The following is a 21573-nucleotide window of genomic DNA, read 5'->3' on the forward strand; positions in this document are numbered from 1 at the left end:
ACAAAATAACTTTATTACAGGTCACGGTTATACATAGCTTGTCCCCAACGCCTCGGAAAATTTGAAATGTCTTGTTCACTGCAAATTTCGGCACGCATCGTCATATAAGTTATAACTCACGAATGATGTCGAAATTTGAAAAATTTTCACGAGCTAAACATCACCGTTAGGTCTAAATGAATAGTTTAATCGAGTTACGTTCATTACTTTGGGAGATATTCCTTGCTCACTGAATTTAGAGACCGGCCTCGAGTCCGGCCGTAAAATTGTCCGCACCTTGACCTTCAACTATAATCGAATAAGCAACTCTTAACCTTAATTTGGATTTACATTTGAAAGTTTTTCCGCATTTATACTTCAATCGTTCTGTATTGAAAATTAATTACAAATGCAAGATCGATCCTCTTAGCAGGCGTTGTCAATGGCTTTTTCTGCTGTTTCGCTCCACGAGCATATCCGTTCATCTAAATGAAAATTATTATACACAATCTATAATTTGATTATTCTGATAACAAAACTATGTAAATTATTAAAAATGATAATTTCTAGTCGTCCCTGCATGAGCAGGTAAAACATTTAAGAAATTATTAATGCGGAATAGAATTCTGTCCGTTATATCGATTTCGATGTCAACAAATTCAAAGTGTCGGCAAAGAAAATAAAACATGGGGTCATTGGGTAAGTGATTTCAAATTGTTTCGTGTTCCAATTTATTCTTTGCCTGTAATTTATTTATATTTTATTTTCCTGATTTTTTCTACGCTGTTAAAGTTATGGATGTAATTCATTAAGAGTAAGAGTTTTAAGACATTCCTGAGAAAATTCCGCTATTGTACTAGACTCTTGACAAAATAATAAACTTCTCAATAAAGTTGATTTATTAGTCATTACAAATTTATAATATGGAAACCTGAAGCTCAGTGATCACTATGCAATTGTGTGCCTTCAAAAGATCTTGATGACACATTTGCTTTTTATAACATCATGATTGTAGGCTAAAGTGTCAGATAGCGGATAGCCTAACTCAGATTGTCAGGTATAAATAGAAAATGGAATTTATGGAAACAAATCATGAAGTGAAGCCTTGACTTAAAAGCATGGCCATGATATACTGCCACAGTGCCACATAATGGCAAAAAAGAGTTTTTTGAAAAAGCAGTTCATGTTTAATTTCCTAGTATAAACAAAAAATTCATCAAATTGGCTACCTTAACCTACCGTCAAATAGGGTAAATTCCGGGTAATAAGGGATGGGTGGGGTAGTTGTAATAAGGGACTGGACAGCCCTCAGACATTTTGTAGAAATGTTGTAGCAGCTAAACTACCTAATCAAAGTGTTGCAAAACTAAAAATAGTGGTGTAAAGTTCAACATTTTTACTATCTATGTAGTACTATAAAGCAACTGTGGAAGTGGAAAACGTCTACCTTTAGGTCCTCGACCAGAGGTTTCCTGCCATTTCTGGAACCACAAGATTTCCATCAGGTGAATTACTGGTTTTTCCTATCTAATTGTTAACAAAAGTGCATGATCGGGCTGCAAGATTCCAATTGTATTAAAAATTTGTCATTTTGGAGCTGCAAGATTTCAGAAACAAGTAGGAAAATTCTAATCCTGCCAAAAAACAAGTTAAGAAATCATACATTTATTATATTAAATGCATTTACAGTAGAACTTTGGTTAGCAAAGGCTCCAGTTAATGAAAAAATCTATGTTTACCTTGCTCAGTGAAAAAAATTTCACTTGGCAAACAATAAATGCATCATCAGTCTTCACAAAATTGTTCATCGAATGTGAGAATGTGTGATAAAATTGAGTACTACACAACAAAGAATGAAAAGTAATTAACCTAAACTATGATTTATTTCTCCAAAAATATTATGGTTGTCACTTAAATATTCCTTCCTGTTATCAGGTATGTTTATTACAATCTTGTTTGTTATAGTGCAGTTGACTCGATTAAAATTGTGCAAAATTACAAGTCATCCTGTGAGCTTACAGATACAGAAGAACTGCTAAATGGCTACTGATATCATGATATGAAGCTTGCTGTGGACAAGGTCATTGTCAATGCTCAATGGCATGTCCATGGATGTTGTAATATTGCATCAATAATATGGTAACGTATGGATACAGTAAAATCATATAAAAAAAGTAAAAATTACAGAAAATGTCATTTATCCTACATTTAAATCATCTACAAAAGAAGAGAAGGACTTCAGAGTACCATTAGTAATAAATGAGTTCAATCTGCATGCTTCAAACATTTTAAAATTAGGTTTTATTTCATGTGTCCCTTATTACCCCATTTGCAGACAATTCAGGAGCCTTTTATATTGCTTCTAGCACCTTACAAATAGCATATGGATTTTTTTTGGAAATGCCATATGATAGCCCTTGCAAAGACCTGTAAAATGAGCCCAAACTTGTTTATGAAATGTTTCATAGCAAGAAGTTATTAACAAAAAATGCTCAAAACCGTCCCTTATAACCCGGTTTGACAGTATATCCTGTGTAAAAAAATAGAAAGGCTGGTGTCTACTGTCCACTGTCTAGGATTAGAATTTACCTACCAGCTAGGCAGCAACCACTACCAGCCTTACCAGACTACCTGTAAATTCCAATTTTTAACATTTAGCAGAAGCTTCCTAAAATTTTGTGTAAAATTGATTATTTAACTGATGATTTTCAAAGAGTTTAAGTGGAAATATGCCATATTTTATATTCTTATGAAGAAATTGGGAAATGTCCATAGAAATAGGCATTTGTCCTATTCACAGGTGTGTTCTGTACAATTCTCCACATTGGCTTTTCAATGATATCTTGTGAGTTGTGGCTTCAAAGTGACATATGTTCAATACTAATGGAATCTTGTCTAAGAATTTTACACAATAGTTATTGTTAACAATCAGATAAGCGTAATTCATCTAGCAGAAATCTTGCAGCTTCCAAAATGGCAGGAAAGCTCTAGTTATGGCTTGAAAGGTAGATAAAATTATGTATTCCATGCATCTGGCATGAAAATATTTCTATCTTTCAAGCCACAACTGGAGCTTTCCAGCCATTTTTGGAGGCTTGGAGCCATGAGATTCTTGCTGGATGAATTGCTACCCATTTTATGAATTAGGATGTAATGAATTGCCTCCTGCCTCCTCCTATCTATGAATTACCTTCTATCTGAAATGAACATATTTCTAGTTAATGTTTATCTTAACTTGAGTTTTTATGTTCATCATAGCTTAATTATTTCTCTTTTTCAGAAGATGAGAAAGATGATCCTACAGATGATGGAGGTAAGCCAATCAGCTGCATTTCATTTTGAATTGGTTAATCCAATTCCAATCAAATGCCTCTTATTTTCTTGAGACTTCCTTCTTGCATTTAGTGTCTACCTCATATTTTTCTTATTACTTTGAAATTGATTTCTCCAGCAAATTTAGTTGGTACATGCTAAACCTAAGCCAGTAAAAATTCTATGAAAATTTTTTTCAAAAAAGCAAAAATGATTGAATTGATTGAAAACCAGATAATATTTGCTTCAACATGCATTGATTAACCTGCAGAAAAACTTGAATTATCTTCAAATCATTGTACCATACTGTGAAAGTTGATGGACTCATTCCCATTGCCTAATGTTTGAATTTTATTTGTAGGTGATACTGAAGTTGTTTTGGACTTGTCTGGTCGCAAGTTGACCAAACTTGAGAAAGCTCCCAGCAACAGAGCCTTTGCAACTGCTCTTGTGCTTGATGACAACTGTCTGCAAAATCTCACCAACCTTGACAGCTATGGAGAACTTCAAAGAGTGAGTCTGGCTACAAATGATAATTTAATCTCACTTTGTTGCTTTCCAGTAAAAGTATAGTAACTACTCAAGATAGCTGTAAGATAGGTAATTTTCAATGGATGATTAATCATTGATATTTTATATATCTTAAATGTATATTTCATTACTTGATATTTCATAACATGATGAGGAAAGTTGTGTTAAATAATGTAATGTGATCTCATAACTTGAGCAACTGGAAACAGTCTGTTTGTTCCTATTAAATATTGATGTTATGTTTGTTTGTTGAGTTTTGTACTGTTTTCAGATATCCCTGAGCAACAATAAAGTGATGAGGATGTACTGGTTTGCACGCATGTATTCCCTGCGCATTCTCAACTTGCCTGGCAACAACATAGTAACTGTGGAAGGCCTTAAAGAACTCCAGCACCTGGTGCATCTAAACCTTGCTGCCAACAGCATCAAGGTAAAGCTTCTGCCTTATTATTAACCATTTGGATAGGGACACATTTACTCTTGCCTATGCTTTGTTTCTTGAGGCATAGTACCGTAACTAATGTTTTACTACTACTACTGTAGAAAAAATTAACAGTACTCCAGTTAGTTTTTCCCCATTTTAGATTGCACACACTTCCTTGGTCCTAAATTTGGCACATGAAGCAGTTGAGAGTTGAGACATAAGATATAACTTGCAAGTTTGAGCATTAATATCACTGATGATTAGTTGTGATGACTCCATCTTGATAAATCACATATAATGTTCTTTCATACCAATTACCTTTCCAATTTATATCACGATACAACATAACAATTTGCAATTGATTGCTATCTGCTCTCAATGATCCTAGCTTGTGATGTATGAATGTTCCTGAAATTATTTTTAGTATCAACTGTCTTTTCAGACTATGGATGGAATATCTCACTGCCACAAATTGGAACATTTGAATCTCTCTGGTAATGCTATATGTGCCCTCTCTGACCTCACATCTCTGCCCAAGCTCAAAGTGAGTAGATTTGCTTCTAACAAATATCTATTCTCACATTAGTTTACTTATCAGGAATAATAAGAGTTTAATTGTAAATACAGGATCCATAGTTGATCCGTAAATTCAAATTTTAGCTGACATCCATTGTTGATCTGTAAATTCAAAATTTAGATCACATCCATTGTTGCCTTAGTCATGCATTGCAAATTTGATGTAGGGGTCAAGTAGCTGAATTCTAAAGTACCTAGTCTGATTCTTCATTATAATGATAGTATGAGTTTCATTTTATAATTTATTTTCCTATTCAGGAATTATTCTTGCACCGTAACCGCCTGATGAACTTGAATCGCGGTAATAAATACTTGCCAACGTCGTTGGTAATCTTCACGCTGTCGGACAACCTTCTGGCAGACCTCAATGATCTCTGTCATCTGTCACACCTCAGCAACCTCGAGCAGTTCACCATACTCAACAACCCATGTCTTCAACCTTTCCAGCTCACAGGTCATAATTACATAGATAAATCATTTAAATTTTGTTTTAATCAAACGAAAATTTACATTTCGTCCTGAATATTTAACCTAATAATTTTTATGTGGCCAGTTGAATTAAATCTTTATTTAAATCCATATTTTGAGGAATACATTTTGCGATTGTTTTTTTTTTTAACTCAAATTTATTATGCGTTTAAAATGAGAATTTTCACTTTTCTTATGCAGATGAAACTGGTCGACCTACTGGAGCACCTCTGGCGTTTGACTACCGTCCCTACGTGATCAATTGGTGTCTCAACCTCAAGGTGTTGGATGGCTATAAAGTTACTCCCATGGAGAGGTGGGTCATAGTCTCGAATTTCATGCTAAAAATCAACACTTGGAATGACTTAGCCTTATTTTTCAACTTAATACCATACTACCTTCGTGAATAACAGGAAATTGTCTCTGCAATTGAAGTTATTAAAAAGTCTTCCCCCTTTTCCTGTCATATTATTCAACTAATTTTTTGAAACAATAATTAGTTTTTCATATTTAATGAGCTGTATTTGGCGACAGGTGTTAGGTAGCCGCGTCATGTGATATTTACGTCATTTGCGCATCATGTACTGCACCACGTTTATGCTTTTGTGACTACTATTACAGTTGTTGATAGAAATTATCAGCAGTTCGGTCCTTCAGCAGTAGTATCTGTTGTTTTTCAGTAGTATTAGTTGTGTGCAGGCAGTGAACCAAAGCAGTGTAATCCAGAGCAGAGTGTTGCGGAGCTGTCGGTTTGACTGCTCAAGTCTAGGCAGCAAATTAGCTTACGAGTTGACATACCGCGTTGCTATAAACTTTTTTAACCATTGTGCTGCATTGTCGTGTAGAATAAAATGTTTTCTGTCATCCTAATATTTTTGAACCATTTAACGAAGAATGAAGAAGAATAAATTGTAATATTTCATGTAAATACTGTTATAAGAAAGAACTTCGACAAAACGTTTAATTTACGATCTACTGTTGACTTTCCAATCCTTCGCCATAAAAAAAGGGAAGAGACAGTTGAGCAATAGAGCGGTTTTTCAAAAGGGAAGAACAGTTGAGGAATAGAGCGGTTTTTTGTATGGAGCATTTTCCCAATTTAGATAAATTATGTTCAAAAAGACTGAAACGTTGCAATAATATTGCAACTGTGCAATAATTTAGCCAATTTTTAGAAATGGGGTTAGGATAACAGGAGTATTGAATTGCCTGTTCGAATTAAAGTTTGAAAGTGCACTACGTTTCTCTTGGCAGCCTGAAGGGAGAGTGGCTGTACTCACAAGGTCGCGGCCGCGGTTTTCAGCTGGGCGAGCACGGGCCTTTAGTTCAGTACCTGAGTGGGGTGTGTCTGGTGGGGGGAGGCTGGGGGGGAGCCGCACTCCCCGAGACTGATCACAAACTTGTCAAAATCTTGCAACTTGCCAAGCAGCATCAGCAAGACCTGCGGCAGAAGGAGGATGGGGAAGGCGGTCACAATTCTCTTGGGTGAGCTAAGCCTTTTTATTCTAGTTATGATTTGCACCTACATTAATTATTTGCCGAATAAATAGTAACTGTTTCATGAAATGTTCCTCAATTTTCCATATAAATCGCTCTACAGTTGTTCATTTACACTGGTAGTAATTTAAGCAGTGAACTATAAGATGCTTATGCCATGAAAAAGTATCAGCTGATAGTGATCGCGGCAAGTACTTTTCACTTCGAATATCGGGCTAATTTCTTCTAATTTTTAGCCCAATATTCTAAGTGGAAAATACTTGCCGATAATACTATCTGCTCATACGTGCCTCTAGCTTATTTTTTTCTGGCTTACATTTTCTGTATATTAAACTTGTGCTCTGCAAGTTACTATTGAATTATTATTATTATTGGCATCAGAAATGCAGCATGTGGGGCAGCACCAGCCAGTGGTCGCGGGCTGTCGGTGTCGCAACACTCGTCGCCCGCCACCCACCGCCGCTTTACACACTCTCGGCCACCGCCCCACAACCGCCGCCATACCGGTCAGTCATGCTATTCTTGTTAATCTTGTACATAAGATATAACCTTGTTCAAGTTCATAGACTAAACCTGAAATTTATCCAGGGAAACATAAAAAATGGTGTTTAGATAAATTAAATGACATTGAACGAAGTCGATCAAAAATATTTCAAAGTCGTTTTCTGGTTTGTTAACTTTGAAGCTGAATCTTGTTTACGGATTGAGCAGTGAATTTCAGTTTATTTAGTTGATTATATACACATGACTTTTTAATGGCAGTTTGCTGTCTGCGTTGTTCACTTCTCACTCCTGGATACTGCAGTGCTGCCGGCTTAGGTATTGTCTTATCTGCCCTACAAGAACTATAGCTTTTCTCCTACAAATGCCACTTTTAATAACCATAGCCATGGCAATTTTGTGACAAAATTGCCTAATGCTTAAAAATTGGTTTTTAGGTAGAATGTTAATTTTTCCTCAATATAGATTACACACACTTCCTTGGTCCTAAATTTGGCACGTGATGCGTTTTTTGCGTGATTACTATATTTATGGTTCGTGGCTTCAAGTCACGTCCTCTAGATCGACTGGCTGCCGGTTCACATATCAAAGATCTTTAGCATTAAAATACAAATTTTCAATACTCTATTTTGACTAGTTAGTGACTCATTTAATTGAGCCTCCGCACTCCGCATTTTAGTTGTAGACTTTAGCTGAAATCTTTAGCTGAAATCTTTAGCTGAAATCTTTAGCTGAAATCTTTAGCATTTTTAAAACGTCTATTCCGTCCGCCATATTTAACTCTCGCAGTTAATGAGTTGAGTAAGGGACCTAATTCTACAACGCCGACCTGAAAAGTATGTATTCAGTTCTTGACTTATCAGTTCCCAGCACATTTTAATGAGCTTCAATCCAGTGGGATTTTCATGATCTGACCGATGTAAGACCAAGCTTGTCATGTTATTTGTTTTAAACCTAATCAATACGTCGTTGATTTATCGAACAAAGATTTTAGCCGATTGTTTAAATAACGTTAGCCTTAAATCATTTGTATCCTTTTATCGATCTTGCTAATCTGATAGCGTTATCAGCCATGTCAACCATACTTACTTCTAATTCGAACGTGGGAGTTAATTAAATAATTTTTTTTTCTTAACGATGAAACTCCCGTTAATTTTTTAAGCATTATTTATTGCATTGCCTTGACAGCCCCGACGCGTATTTGCCCGGCCGACCGCCGCAGCGCTGCGAGGGCGGCTTGCCAACAGGTTAGCTCGCGTCACCTTCCTATTTGAAATTTATTTCAGCTCATACTTACTGTGTTATGCTAACTAAAATTAAAGATTTGAGATGAGAGGCCGGAAAAATATAGAATTCATTTCTGTTGAAAAATAATTTTGTGCATCGAGTCATCTCGATTCAAACCAGTTACTCAATATGATGATCAAAATGGACGCTTCTCAAGTCACGGGCGAGGAGCGTTTGGGTTTGTGCGTGGGAACTGGACAGTTGGCATTGTTAAATTTATTGCAGAGCATTGTTCTGTCTTAAACTACAGGTTATATGGTAGTAAATTGGAGTACACCAATATCCTGTCCTATAAACTTTAATGAAATAATGTAGATTATTTATTTAAAAAAAGACCAGATTTTGTAAAAGATTTTTCCTACCGACGAAACAGCAACATTTGAAGCTGCAGAAACTACAGCAACAGCAACAAGAGCCGAAGTATCACGTAGAGCTGTCGAGTACGCTGTACGGCGGAGGGCTGAAGACTCCCGACGCTCCGTGTGGAGGACTCATGACCCAGAGCATGGACCCATCCATGTTGCTGGGGCCCTTGGGTGACGGGGCCTCCCCCAACCTCTTCGGTGGGGGCGCCATGACCGCGTCTGTGATGACTCGCTCCCTGGGGGCTGAGCAACTGCAAGAGGCGCTCGTCTCTGGCCTCGCTCCCAGCCGGTGAATGGCGGTGCTCTCTACCTCTACTCCTAACCTAATACTACCTCTACTCCTACCCTAATACTACCTCTACTCCTACCCTAATACTACCTCTACCTTTTGAGTTTGATCGAAATGTTTGTCGGGTTTTAATAAGCTTTAGGTTTTAGCCGAATCCCGCCTCTACCACTCAGCGCCGGCCCATCCTTGGTATTTTACTCGTTCGTTCCCCAGCCTTGCCTGTCACGAGTGAGCAGATGCTGGAAAATCCCACCAGCACCTCATCCCCTGCCCTTACACCCACTCCTTGTCTCCTCTGTGTGAGACAGCTCCGTGGGCTTGTCTATATTTTCTTTCGCTAGCCTGCCTAGTGTTCCTACCTCTAGCCTGGCCAGTGTTTTTACCGCTAGCCTGCCCAGTGTTTTTACCTCCCTCACTTTTAGGCCACCTGAGCGCCTCTATAGCATTCGTACATACCGGTGCAACAAACCTGAACAAATTTTACATTTTAAGCCAACATAAAATTATTCTAACCATTTTAATAGTTTTACCTCATCAACTACTGAAGTTTCTTGCTCGACTAAGCCTAGTAACAAGATTAAGAGAGAGTTCACTAAGATAAATCACTTGGCCTGTCATTCGTTGTGAATCAAGAGGAGACGATGAGTTCACTGATTTGTTAAGAAGTTTTACTAAAAATTCACTACAGTGTCATTGTTTTATTTTTTATTTGTCGGACTGGGCTCAATCTGGGATAAGTAGACGATTGTAACGCTATCATTCGTGGCAGGAGTCAGCAGCTTGTGACGACCAACATGGACCCAGAGGAGTCTGGGCCAGCTTCTCTTCACTCGGGTGTGCCGCTTAGCATGACCCAGAGTCTGGGTCCTGAGCAACTGGCCCAGAAATTATCGCTTCCTCATGTTAATGCCGAGTCCAGATCTAGTGACCGGATGGCTCTGAGCTACCACGATGCGTGGCGGTCTGAAGAACAGAGTTACAGTCTCACGAACGGTCTAAACGACAACCTTACGCAACCTGGTTGTCTTTATGAGGACGAGAACTCGTACCGCCAGTATGGTGAGTTTACAACTTTAATCTTGGGGATCTCTTAAAAATAAAATTTTTAATAGATTTGCTTTCTTGACATGGCTGTTTCCTCTGCTTTATCTTCCTATTATTGTTGACTTTCTATACTTGATGGGATATAAATCATTCGGTTTTTTTCAATTTTAAGATAAATGAATTGATTTCAAACTTTAATTTCTTGGTGCGTTTAAATTCATGTGTTTTGACCTACACTATTTTTAGGTTGAAACACCTACACTATCTCATTTTTGTGATTATTATTAAAGGCCATCAAATTTCATGATTTAGTTAAGATATCCATTCCATTACATAGACTACAGGTTTATTCATATCCTCTGCGTTGATTATTTTCTGTACTAATACCCGAACCTTTCTAGCGTGACTCAAAGTATCAGTAAGAGTGATCTTTTGCTTTGACCATTCTAGTGAAGATTACGTATGGCTTAGATCTCTATATGATGAAATTGTGCGGAAACGATGGAGTTCACGTATTGACCTAACGGCAATCATGGTCAGACAGACTCTTAGGTATAAGGAACATTTTGCGTTCCCTGCTGTGAATGTGATTAAAAAGCCGGTCAGGATACACAAGAAATTAAAAATTATATACTAAGGACAATTAGGATGAGAATGACAGCATTCGTATACGTAGTAATTATGCATTTCAAGTGCATAAGTTCACTGCTACTAATCATCATGGGTGCCAGTGCTATCGACCCAACGTGTGTATTTGTCTTTTTATTTTTCGCTTCTATTTAACTTGGGTGCAACCTGCCCTCGAATTTCCTCTGTTCGCCATAACAATCGCTTCGTAGAATAATAATAATAGTGAGAGCCATGCCCAAGTATGAACGTATGTTTGGTGGTAGCAGGGGTGGGAAATGCTTGGTGTGAGGGTGGGAGGATGGACGTAAAAAGGAATGAGAGGAAAGAAAATATGAAGACGAGACTATGAGCTGTTTGATGCAAAGGTCTCATATGAGGTGGCCAAGTCCCCCCCTTCCAAGTCCCATGCTTAGGAGTGAATCTAAGTGCAAACGATTACATGCTTTCTCCATGTACTAGCATGTCCAGTGCAAGCGATGTTTTTCCGCAAGTATTTGCCGCAGCACTCTCCCACGATATGGGCTGTGGCACAATAATTTACATTTATAGTCTCTCCAGTTTGTATGTTGCTCCTTCTGACACAAACTCTTGTTGCCATCTCTGATAGCTACGAACTTCTAAATTTGTTACGAAGAATCATCTCTTTATTCAGTGGAAAATAAATTGAATTTCTCAAGTACTGTAATTAATTTTTTCTATAATATTATCCGTTGACAGATTTTAGGTATTTTCATTATAAATATAAAACCAAGTTATAATCATTGATGAATTAATTTACATTCTCTAAATTCACTGTTCCGGGTGAAGAAGTGAATAACTAAAGTTGTAACATTGAATAGCCAAGCCATTCTAGAGTAAAAATGCGTGTGCGTGTGTTCAAAGCATCTACGGGAGGAGTTTATATTGATCGTGATGCATGTTGCTTGTCTATTGTGACTACAATAATGGTCTTGTCTGCAGGAGAGGGCGCCGTGCAACTAAGCGGCAGCAGCTCCTTCGTGCCCGCCCCCGAGAGCGTCATAAGCCCCGAGCAGCGATCTCCTGCTGGAGGGTCTCACTCCTACCGCCCCGCCTCAGCTCCCCATCGTCCTCCCATCAATAATGTCTCCAACAACATCTTTCATCAGCATCCGCAACTCGTTCAGCAAAATTACGATAAGCAGCCTGCTAATCATGCGGCTAATGTCCACAAGCAGCATCAACAAACACTCAAAAATCATTCCACACTCCTTCAGCAGCAATCACAGCATCAGTCCATGATTCCCCAGCAGCAGCCACCGCACAATCATGCCATGCTTCAGCACCAGCAGCAGCCGCCGCCGCCGCTACCACCGAACCACCACTCCATGCCGCAGCAACCCTCCCCTGCAGCTCCTCAGTCACTGCCCCATCACCCAGGAAACAGCAGCAGCCGCCGCCGCCGCTACCACCGAACCACCACTCCATGCCGCAGCAACCCTCCCCTGCAGCTCCTCAGTCACTGCCCCATCACCCAGGGATGTCAGCTCACCAGGCCTCGCACCAGGCAGCAGATCACCGTCAGCAGGAGCTGAGTGCTCCTAAGGGCGCCAGAAGCGGCCTCCAGCGCTCAGGAGCTGCACGCGGGGCGCCGCCCCCACGATCGCAGCCAACCACAGCCATGGCGTCTCCCAAGGTGCTGGCTGCTCCCTCTGCCCATTACATTTTCTTTCATTATTCACTTGCCGTCGATTTCGATTAGTTATGTTATCCGTTCTCAATTGTGTATTGTAGGTTCCTATTCTATTCGTGTTAATGAAATGCTACTTTAAGTTTAATGCACTTGTAATGTAAAACTTGTAGACGAAATAACGCGAACAGAGATTGTGTGCACATTATTAGTCGAGTTCTTCATGTTAGTTGATCTTTAGGTTCATCGGGTGTATGTATTGAAACAATTCGCAACTTGCATTATCAGTATGATGAATATTGGCAGCCTTTAACTCGGCTGATATTTCTCATAATGATCAGTTGGGGAACTGCCGCGCTAGAAGTGCCGGGGCTAAAGGACCTGGCCTGGGGAACGAGTCGCCACGCCTGCCTTCTGCGCGTCCCGCAACTTCCCCTAAGCCAACCCTGCGAGCCCCACGAGGCCGGGGCAACCCTCCTCCGTGGGTTACCAACTCTTCATGTTGGAAATATTGCTGTGATATATTTCTTATTTGTTTTCTTGGCTGTCTCTGCTGTTGTGTTTGATGTTTGAATGATGCAATCTTTGATTTTTTTTTGTAATTTAATTTGGCTGTATAATTACTAGTGATCCTGAAGCACCCAGGGAGAGCAGCTTCCCTAAAGTTGTGTGGGTTTTGATGTATAGGCGTGAGTTATAGTTCTCCCGCAGTTGTTGATTTGTATCAACGATTGATGTTTCAGTCAGAGCATCTCGACGAGCTACCCCCAGCACGGACCTGACGATTGCTCTGACTCCGACAACACGGACTCTGAAGTGTCAGTCTCTAAGCTGCAGACCATCAAGAGCATCGCTGCTGAACGTCGCATGACTGAACGCGGACGAGACCCAACTCCCCCTCGGCAGTACGGAGCACCGTCCGCTAAAGGTACTGTATTTGTCTCTATTCATCTTAACTTTCTTCACGTATTTGTTTCTGCTGCTAATGCTAACTATATTTCTCGTCATATAGAGCAAATAACTTGTCATATAGATAGCAATTAATTATTGCTCCTTATGAACTAGTGGTAATCTCACGAGGTCCAGTAACATTAGGCTGGACGTGGATGAATGAATTGTGACCGCTTTGAAAGAAACTGACAATTTTCTATGGAAGAGGAAATTGTCTTGTTTTGTTTTGCCTTGTAAACCGAAAGCGGGCGGTCATAAAAACGATGAAAAATACTTACTCATGATGAGTATCTGGTACACCAAAATTTGTCTATGCGACTGATAGTTGTTCTTGTCAGACAGCTGACAAGATTGATTGCCAAATCAAGGTTCGAAAACGTTGGTAAAGTCAAATTCATTGCAATTGATTAATTCTCAAGTTATTCATAGACTTTTTATTCGTACAGACCAACCTGGAAGTGCTGCTGGACATGAGGGAAGTCATTCTATCTACAACATCCGCCAACAGAGCCTGCCTTACAACCCGGACAACTACAGGCCAGGTCCTTAAAGGAGTATTCCGCACTTAATCCTACTTATCTAGTATCCCTGACTTAGCTTGTATCTCTCTTGCCAAAAATGTGTCTCTTGCCACAAAAAAAAAAAAACAATGTAACGTCTCACTGTTATGGGAGGGGGCTATATTGTGATTCCTTAAACTACCCTGCACAACCTCTTCCGTGTTGTTGGCCGACAACTCTTGTAAGAAACCTTGTATATGTCTTCGTTTTTGTTTCCTTCCATCGATTTCTTCTTCTTCCTTGCTCGTCTTTCGGTGCTGTTAATGCTGCTCTTTTCCATTACCGCCTTCTTGAACGCGCCTTTTTCTGAGTCATTTTTTTAGAATAATAAACGATTTTTTATGTTAGAAATTTTTTATGTCTATCTAGATACTTTAAGCTTTTTGGTGGTGTTTATTTCATGACATCCTTCATACAAATAGGCTAAACTACCAGTTGCGAATATATTTATATGACCGTTTGTTTTGAACAGAGAGTGCTCATAGCGCGGACGGTCGTGGCGGAGGAAGCTCAAGCCGCAGCAGCAGCAGCGCGTCTCGCAGCGGCGCTACCACGACCCATGGCAATGTTCAACGCTCCTCCAGCAAATCTCGGCCTGCACTTCATGACGAAGGGAAGAGCAGAGGTGGTTGTTCCTCAGTGTCTCGCCAGACCACCTTCTCGTGCCCTGATCTCACAGAGGAGGAGGCAGCTGCCGTGACCCTACAGCGACACTGGCGAGGATACCGCGTGAGGCAGAAGCATCCTGCCGCCGTCTCCGTCAGGCAGGAGATGAGGCAGGCGCGCGCTGAGGAGCACATCAGGTCAGGCTTCGCTGGCGGCAACTTTCTCGTTATTTTGTGTATTTATTATCATAAATTCTGTTGCAAAAAAATCTGCAGGAACTTGGTGAACCAAATGAAAATTTCAAGTGAACAAGTATAAATGTCCCTTAATTTCCGATCAGATTGAGTAACTTGAGAATGGAGTCAGTAATACAAGCTTTCACGCGTTCTTGTGTGTTCGTCCATTTATTCTCGTCTCTCGTTTATTAATAATTGGTTGAAACGTTAATGATTAGTTTATCCTGTAGAGTGCTACAAAGCAAACTGCAGCGGGCTGAGGAGGCGTTGGAAAGAGAGCGTCGCCTTCGTCACCTCCAATTGGAAGCCATACGCGCCCTCTGGCGGCAAGTGAGTGTGCTTGTTATAATGTATAATTGCTTGTTGTTCTGCAATTCCGTTGACAATTATCTTCATTAACTCTCAGTTATTATATTGTTTTACGTCATGAATAAATATTTTTTTTTACTTATCATTGCTCTTCTTCATCAGATTGGACGACTACAGACCGGCCGGACAACCCCAGCATCGACCCCCTCCAGCACCCCGCTGACGCCCTCAACCCCAATGGACGCTCTTCTCCCCAAGGGCAGCCTGGGCAGCAAACGCTCCTCCTCCTGCCGGTCCACGGACGACACCGTCAAGGATCTCACGCAGTTCTGTAACCAACTGCAGGGGCAGGTCAGACATAATGGGCACTGGGCTTTAAATTTAGCAGTGACGCTTTTGAACATTTTTTAATTACATTAAAATTCATTTATATGTTAATCAATTGTGATGGTTACATGGGCTGAAACTGTAGCCTTTTGTGTGTTCAAAATGAAATGTGTGTTATGAAAATTCCTTTAGCTCATTTAAACATTGGGGGTGCGACGCAAAAGCAAGACACGCGGGTCTATGCGCGTGTAATAATACATTAAATTTTCAGGAAAACCACTCATTATTTCGTTGGTACGTTAGCTCTGACATACTCTTCCACCAAAAGTTGTGTTCGTTATTTTCGCAGGTGGTGACTCTGCAAGACTCTCTGTCAATGGTGAGCCAAGTAATGAACGCATTCTGCCAGCTGCCCGCGTCTCAAGCGCTACTTCTGAGTCAGTCAACTTCATGTTCCCCGCTACCTTCACTCTCGTCTTCTCAAAATCCCCTGGGTGGAGACGACTCAACTACCAAACTCGACGGGAATGCAGTACCTACATCAGGGCAGCAAGGTACAATGTGCGTGCAAAATTCTGTGGCTCTCACCGAGTCTTTGTCATCCTTGACATCCTCCATAACGGCTCTCACATCTAACATCGTGGCAACGGGCTCATCGGGGTCTACTTCTGCATGTGACGTAGTAGCAGTTAGTCAGAGCGAGGTTGAAGCTGCTACAGTTAACAAAGCTGATAATGAGTCAGGCGATGGCCTGGACCGGAATTCAACTGCTCTGGATGCATCCACGACCTCACACGACGACGGAGCGGATGTGTCAGAGTTGAGCCACGGCTCGTCGGCTGCCAGCCATTCTGGCAGTCATGCGACAGGACGACCAACAACCATCCAAAGTTGCGTGGGACCGCAGCGGCCCTCGTCCCTGCCAGTGTGCAGGGACTCCGCTCAACGCAGGTGACTTGGGACGGCAACGTTCGTTCTGTCAACGCCTTGCCGAGACGTGAACGTCATGGTTTAGTGATTGCCTTATCAGCTTGCTCCGGGTGACCGTTGTCAGAAACCTATCTACTCGTCTATGGCGGCCTATAATTGGGAATAATCTCTTGTTAGAAATTATTTCAAGTATCGGGGCAGAAATTAACGAGCATATTATCATTTATGCTGTTTTTTTTCTGTCCTCGATATTGTCCCGAACTAAAGTTATGTCACATTTTCAACATAACTGAATGAAGAGTTTTGAAGTGCTGACCAATAATTGTGATGCCTTCTTGCCAGTTGTTCCATTCACCAAAAGTTGTGTTCATAACTTTTTTGCCATAACTTTTTTCTTGAAATTGGTCTACCCTCTAAAGCATTCTATAATTTGTAGATTGAAGATTCCTACTTCTTTTATTTTTAAATTGTAATCGTCAGTCTGTTATATTTAGACCGACATGGTGCTGTGTACAGACTAATTTATCCTTGAGAGGCTCGTTACATCAGGCTTTCTATGTCTGTGCCCGTTTTAGTAGCTGCGCCTACCCCGCGTACCGCTGCACTTGTGGCTTCGACAGCAACGCCCCTTGATTTTCCCTTTCTTCTGCATGTTTGCTGTCTTCTTTCACTAAAGTCTGAATAATTTTAAGAAAAAGCTCAGAGAGATATTGCGTTGTGTAGGACGGAACCATTTCTTGATGTTGCAATGGCCTCTTAGTAATATTTTATTTCGACTCCCGACTACAGATGAGCTCAAAATTGTTTCTTCAACTAAGTCAGAGCACGTGATCTTGGCTTTCCTCATTTGACATTAATTCGTAATTACTTGCATCACAATTGTGAACTACATGGCTCAAAAATTGGCTAAGAATTTTGTCATAGACTCCTCAGAAGCGTATGATCCTACAGTTCACTGTATATATGCAGATGCTGGCGGACTATTTTGTAATTGGTGTCGTGGTTAACGAATTTTATGTTTTTCAGCGCTTACTGTATTTTCGTGTGTTTTAGTGTTGTATAATCTTGTCATCTCATCATTACCAAAGTTATTTTACTTATCTGTAATTCTTGTTGCTATTTATATGGAGGAGATTTGGGGATTTGTTATTGAAATTAATGTTCCTCTGATCTCAAATCTGTTGTTGATCTCTCTATCTCCCGGGACCTCAGGTGATCTCTGTTTGTTGAGTTGAACTCTTTTTATATTTAAATATAACTAAATCCTAGGTTTAAGTTCATCCCGAGTGTAAGTATGTAACGCTTAATACATCATATTATAACTTTAATTATATATTCATTTCGTTTATAAACATGGATCTGATCTCATAAGTTGAACGTGGCGCATCGATCATCATGAACGTGTTATGAAATTAGTTGCTGTTGTTAAGCTTCAGCTACGGCGATTTATGCTGCTATTTATATTTAAACTAGAAGTGTTTTATGTATAGAAGTGCATCAAATGTTGAAAAGCCTTATTTACTACAAACTAATAAAAGTATTCAATGTTATTTTTGATGATTATGTTACTTTGTATTTAGAATTTTATCGTGGCACGATTATCCTTTATTTTTTACTACCGTACTATCTTTCTTGCTTCTGCAATGAAATACGCTTGAGCTGACCAAGTATAGTTTCATTAAATTCTTCTAGTTTTATGTTCATTCTATTGTAAGATTCCGATTCTTTAATTTCAACTTTTGTAATTAGAATAATTTCAGATAAAATTGACATAGGCCAGTATAACCATTGTTTAATTAAGGTAAATTGTCGAACATTGTGATTTGTCTGTAGTTGATACGTGTCTAGATTGTTGCATAACTTACAGGGGCTGGACAAAATGAGGGAAACATTTTCAGATGAAAATGTTTGAACATGTTATAAACAATGAAAACTTGGTTTTTAATTTTTATTATTCATTAATGTGGCAAGCTGATATTTTAAGCTTCTTCGGATATTTTTAGAGTTTTTTGTTGCTATAACCTTATAAAATGGCAAACTTCTCCGACTTTCAAAGCGGCCAAATTGTTGGTGCTCATTTGGCAAGTGTCAGCCACACACTAACAATTCACAATTTGTATCAATCAATACCTCGGGGAATTGAGGCTGCAAAAGGTAGACTTACGCCGTACAAGAGTATATTTTGTGGATTTTTAAGGTGTTTTTTCTAATTTTGTCTATCTCCTGTATGACCACTGGTTCTAAGAAGTTACATATATGCACGGTGTAATACGACTATAATCGGAAGCTTTCTTCAGTTGCGATAACAACTGTCGTCTGCGGTTAAAGCTCTAGATCTAAGATGCATGCGTTCATTCTATACTGAATATTTGTTCTGCTGTTCATTTTGTATTAGTATGGAACTGATCCATTCAATGGCCACTTATTGGAAATGATATTCCTGGAAGGTACCTTAACAATTTCTTGCTGGCAGACTACTCGGGCCTCCAACCAAATACGAGATTGCATTCCATCTCAATTGTAGACCTTAGGCCATTAAAATTATAAAAAAATTCAATACTCCGCTCGGAGATGAATTTCGGATTAATATTTTCTGTTGGAATCGTCAGTTAGAATCTAAGAACTCGACCAGCCGGCGCTGTAGTTCTAGTCACTTCGTGCTCAGAAAAGTTCTTGGAAGAAATCGCCGTTTGCCTGGCGCCTTATCTCTTACCTCACACCTCTACCTGTTAAATAAGTTCAATGTATATATTTCAGTATGGGACATTAATTTATAATTTATTTAAAATTATGAAATGAGAAGAATACTAATATATTGTTTTTTTTTCTAAGTAAGACCACTAAATACTCATAAGTTTACGTTAGTAGACGTACAATAAAATATTCGTATCTGTTGGTAATCTCTACACGGTACGTATCTTTATTGCTCTGTGACGGTCTAAAATAAGTTTGAGGTGTTCCACCTGTTGACTTCTATTGGACGCTGAACCTCTGGTGGGTTGACTCATCCTGCAGCGTCTCACGCTCAATTATCCATGAGAGGCTCGTTACAACAGGCCTAAAAATTTGATGAAATGAAAATTTTTGATCTCAAATTATACATACACGCGCCATTGTTCTGGCCAGATATCGGTGATTATTGCGAAACAAAATTTAGAAAAGCTCAACTTGATGGAAATTCTCGATGAAATAATCGAAAGTTTAACTTTTCTACTAGCCTCTAGTTTGTTATTCAATATATATAAAGTGTTCTAATAAGAAGTTGGATTAAGTTACCCAATACCGTCAATACGGTCACAAGACTTGCTGTTCTATTTAATAATGCATGCGCTTCCTTGCACGTTGCCGCCTTTGTTGGGACCATCCGTCATAGGACCATATGCGCTCAGCAAATTTGTTCTCAATTTAATGTAACATTTACCTTTTTTAGGGCTTTTAATAAAGACTAAAGCCCGATGCACGAATCGGAAGCAATTTAGGCGTCAAGACAGCGTTGTTACTGAAGTAAACCTCTTGTCGATCTATTGCCCTATGGCGATAAAGGATGGTAAGTAATATAATTATGGAGCGCCTCTGCTATACTTTTAATGTTATTACTTTGACTTACAAGCCTGCAAATGCTTCTACTTTTTTTCTGCCGTACAATAAGTGCTGTGAGTTCATGGTCGTCGTCACACATGTGCCTAATGTTCCTTTTAGTTGTAGGATGGGAGTTATATATTATTATTTCAAATCCAAGTGGCAGGTTATATTTACTTAAGTTGATCTCACCAATTGTTTTCAAAATTTTCCAACCAGCTTGAGATTAAGAGGTTGTTAAGCATAATATATTTATATAGTATATACACGCATATATGCATTTCAACGGCGATGGAACTTCGGTCGAATAACTTAAAACCGTCGAACGTCTTGGATATTCCAATTAATGTTGATGCATCATTTGGCGACGTAGGCCTAGAAAATTAGGAAAATTTTGGTGGGTGCTAAGCGCAGAAACCTGCCAGTATGCTGCTGGTAGCGAGTTGCCTCTGAACTGAAAATTCAGATCCTATTGATCCTATTTAACTGAGGATGTACATAACAATGTAATTCTCTACCTTTGTGACCAATGGCAAGTTCTTCACGTATGTTGATAAAGTGACATGTAATAACGTGTCCGTGCTTATGTATTAGCTTTTGCGTGGCGCATTTGCATGAAAATGTTTACTTGACAATTACTAGATTTACTTGCCAGCTTGGGATTAAAAGATTGTGGGCTGGTTAGAATATATTCAAAAAGATAGCATTTAAGGGCACTGTATTTCCTTATTAATAAACTGAATCGATTCTATTACGAATCTCATTTCCGGCTTTATTCCGAATTAATTTATGAACAGTATTAAAAAATGTAAATTACTTGCTTTTATTTTTTCCAGCGAAGTGGAAGTGTTCAATTTTGTTACCTTTTGATGGAATTAAGCTCAATAAGGGCCCATTGAACTTGAACGCATAAACTAGTAATTATAAATGCCCAAAGTTGCGTAGATTAAATAGATAATATCGAAAGTGTATGGTTTATCTTACACAATCTACTATACACAGCAAGACAGAAAATCTCTAACTACCTACAGAAAAGTTTGTAACAGACTAGTCTGTTGGATCATTTGGATTTACACGGCATTTTAAAAGTCGTACTCGGATATAAGTATTAGGAGCTTGGCCACCGCGGACCCGCTATACTCGCTACCGTGATACAGCTTCATGCTGAGCGCCAGCTGAATTTCTTGGGGCCCCTCGAGCTGTTGTTGCAGAGATATTACGGCCTGGTTGATGGACGTCCTTCTTAGTGTGAAGGAGTCCCGCACGGCAGGCTGGATGCCTGTAGGAGACCTGACAGACTCCAGCTCAAGAGCAAAGCGCACCGTGGACGTGGCCCACAGAGGCCCTCGCATAGTGAACAGGTCGACCTGACCGGTGGTGGGCAGCGACATGTTGCTCACCAGCGGCAGGAAGTTGTACGAGTAACTCAGCGGCTGTCGGTGGCACAAGATGTCGTCTTGCCGGCAGTACAGGGAGCGTTTTTTGCACCGGCTGTCGGATCAAAGGAAGATACCTTGTGCATGT

General features: G+C 39.7%; 2 protein-coding genes across 7 annotated transcripts in view; one reads left to right on the forward strand and one right to left on the reverse strand.

Moving 5' to 3' along the window:
* Positions 1-616: 616 nt before the first annotated feature.
* On the forward strand, positions 617-20800 carry LOC108683348. 2 transcript variants are annotated; one of them, XM_047879496.1, is made up of 21 exons: positions 617-678; positions 3260-3292; positions 3653-3804; positions 4094-4252; positions 4689-4790; positions 5081-5276; positions 5492-5606; positions 6545-6775; positions 7169-7293; positions 8477-8535; positions 8949-9229; positions 9999-10288; positions 11864-12301; positions 12400-12557; positions 12893-13032; positions 13295-13479; positions 13949-14044; positions 14535-14865; positions 15135-15234; positions 15376-15564; positions 15890-20800. In XM_047879496.1, exons 1-21 carry the CDS (start codon positions 666-668, stop codon positions 16493-16495), a joined length of 3999 nt encoding a protein of 1332 aa, XP_047735452.1. In that variant the 5' UTR covers positions 617-665; the 3' UTR covers positions 16496-20800. The 2 variants fall into 2 exon arrangements, with proteins under 2 accessions (XP_047735452.1, XP_047735453.1); XM_047879497.1 differs by having other exon boundaries at positions 632-678; positions 3263-3292.
* Positions 20725-21573, reverse strand: part of LOC108683347 (fibrillin-3) — a 30254-nt gene continuing 29405 nt past the window's right edge. For all 5 annotated transcript variants that reach the window (XM_047879495.1, XM_018172657.2, XM_018172654.2 and 2 more), the window contains one exon: positions 20725-21540. In XM_047879495.1, the coding sequence (XP_047735451.1) occupies positions 21132-21540 (409 nt within the window). In that variant the 3' untranslated portion in view covers positions 20725-21131. The remainder of the gene's footprint in view (positions 21541-21573) is intronic.

This window comes from Hyalella azteca, unplaced genomic scaffold (genome assembly GCF_000764305.2).
Source record: "Hyalella azteca isolate HAZT.00-mixed unplaced genomic scaffold, Hazt_2.0.2 contig3170, whole genome shotgun sequence".
In the NCBI taxonomy this organism is placed as follows: domain Eukaryota; kingdom Metazoa; phylum Arthropoda; class Malacostraca; order Amphipoda; family Hyalellidae; genus Hyalella; species Hyalella azteca.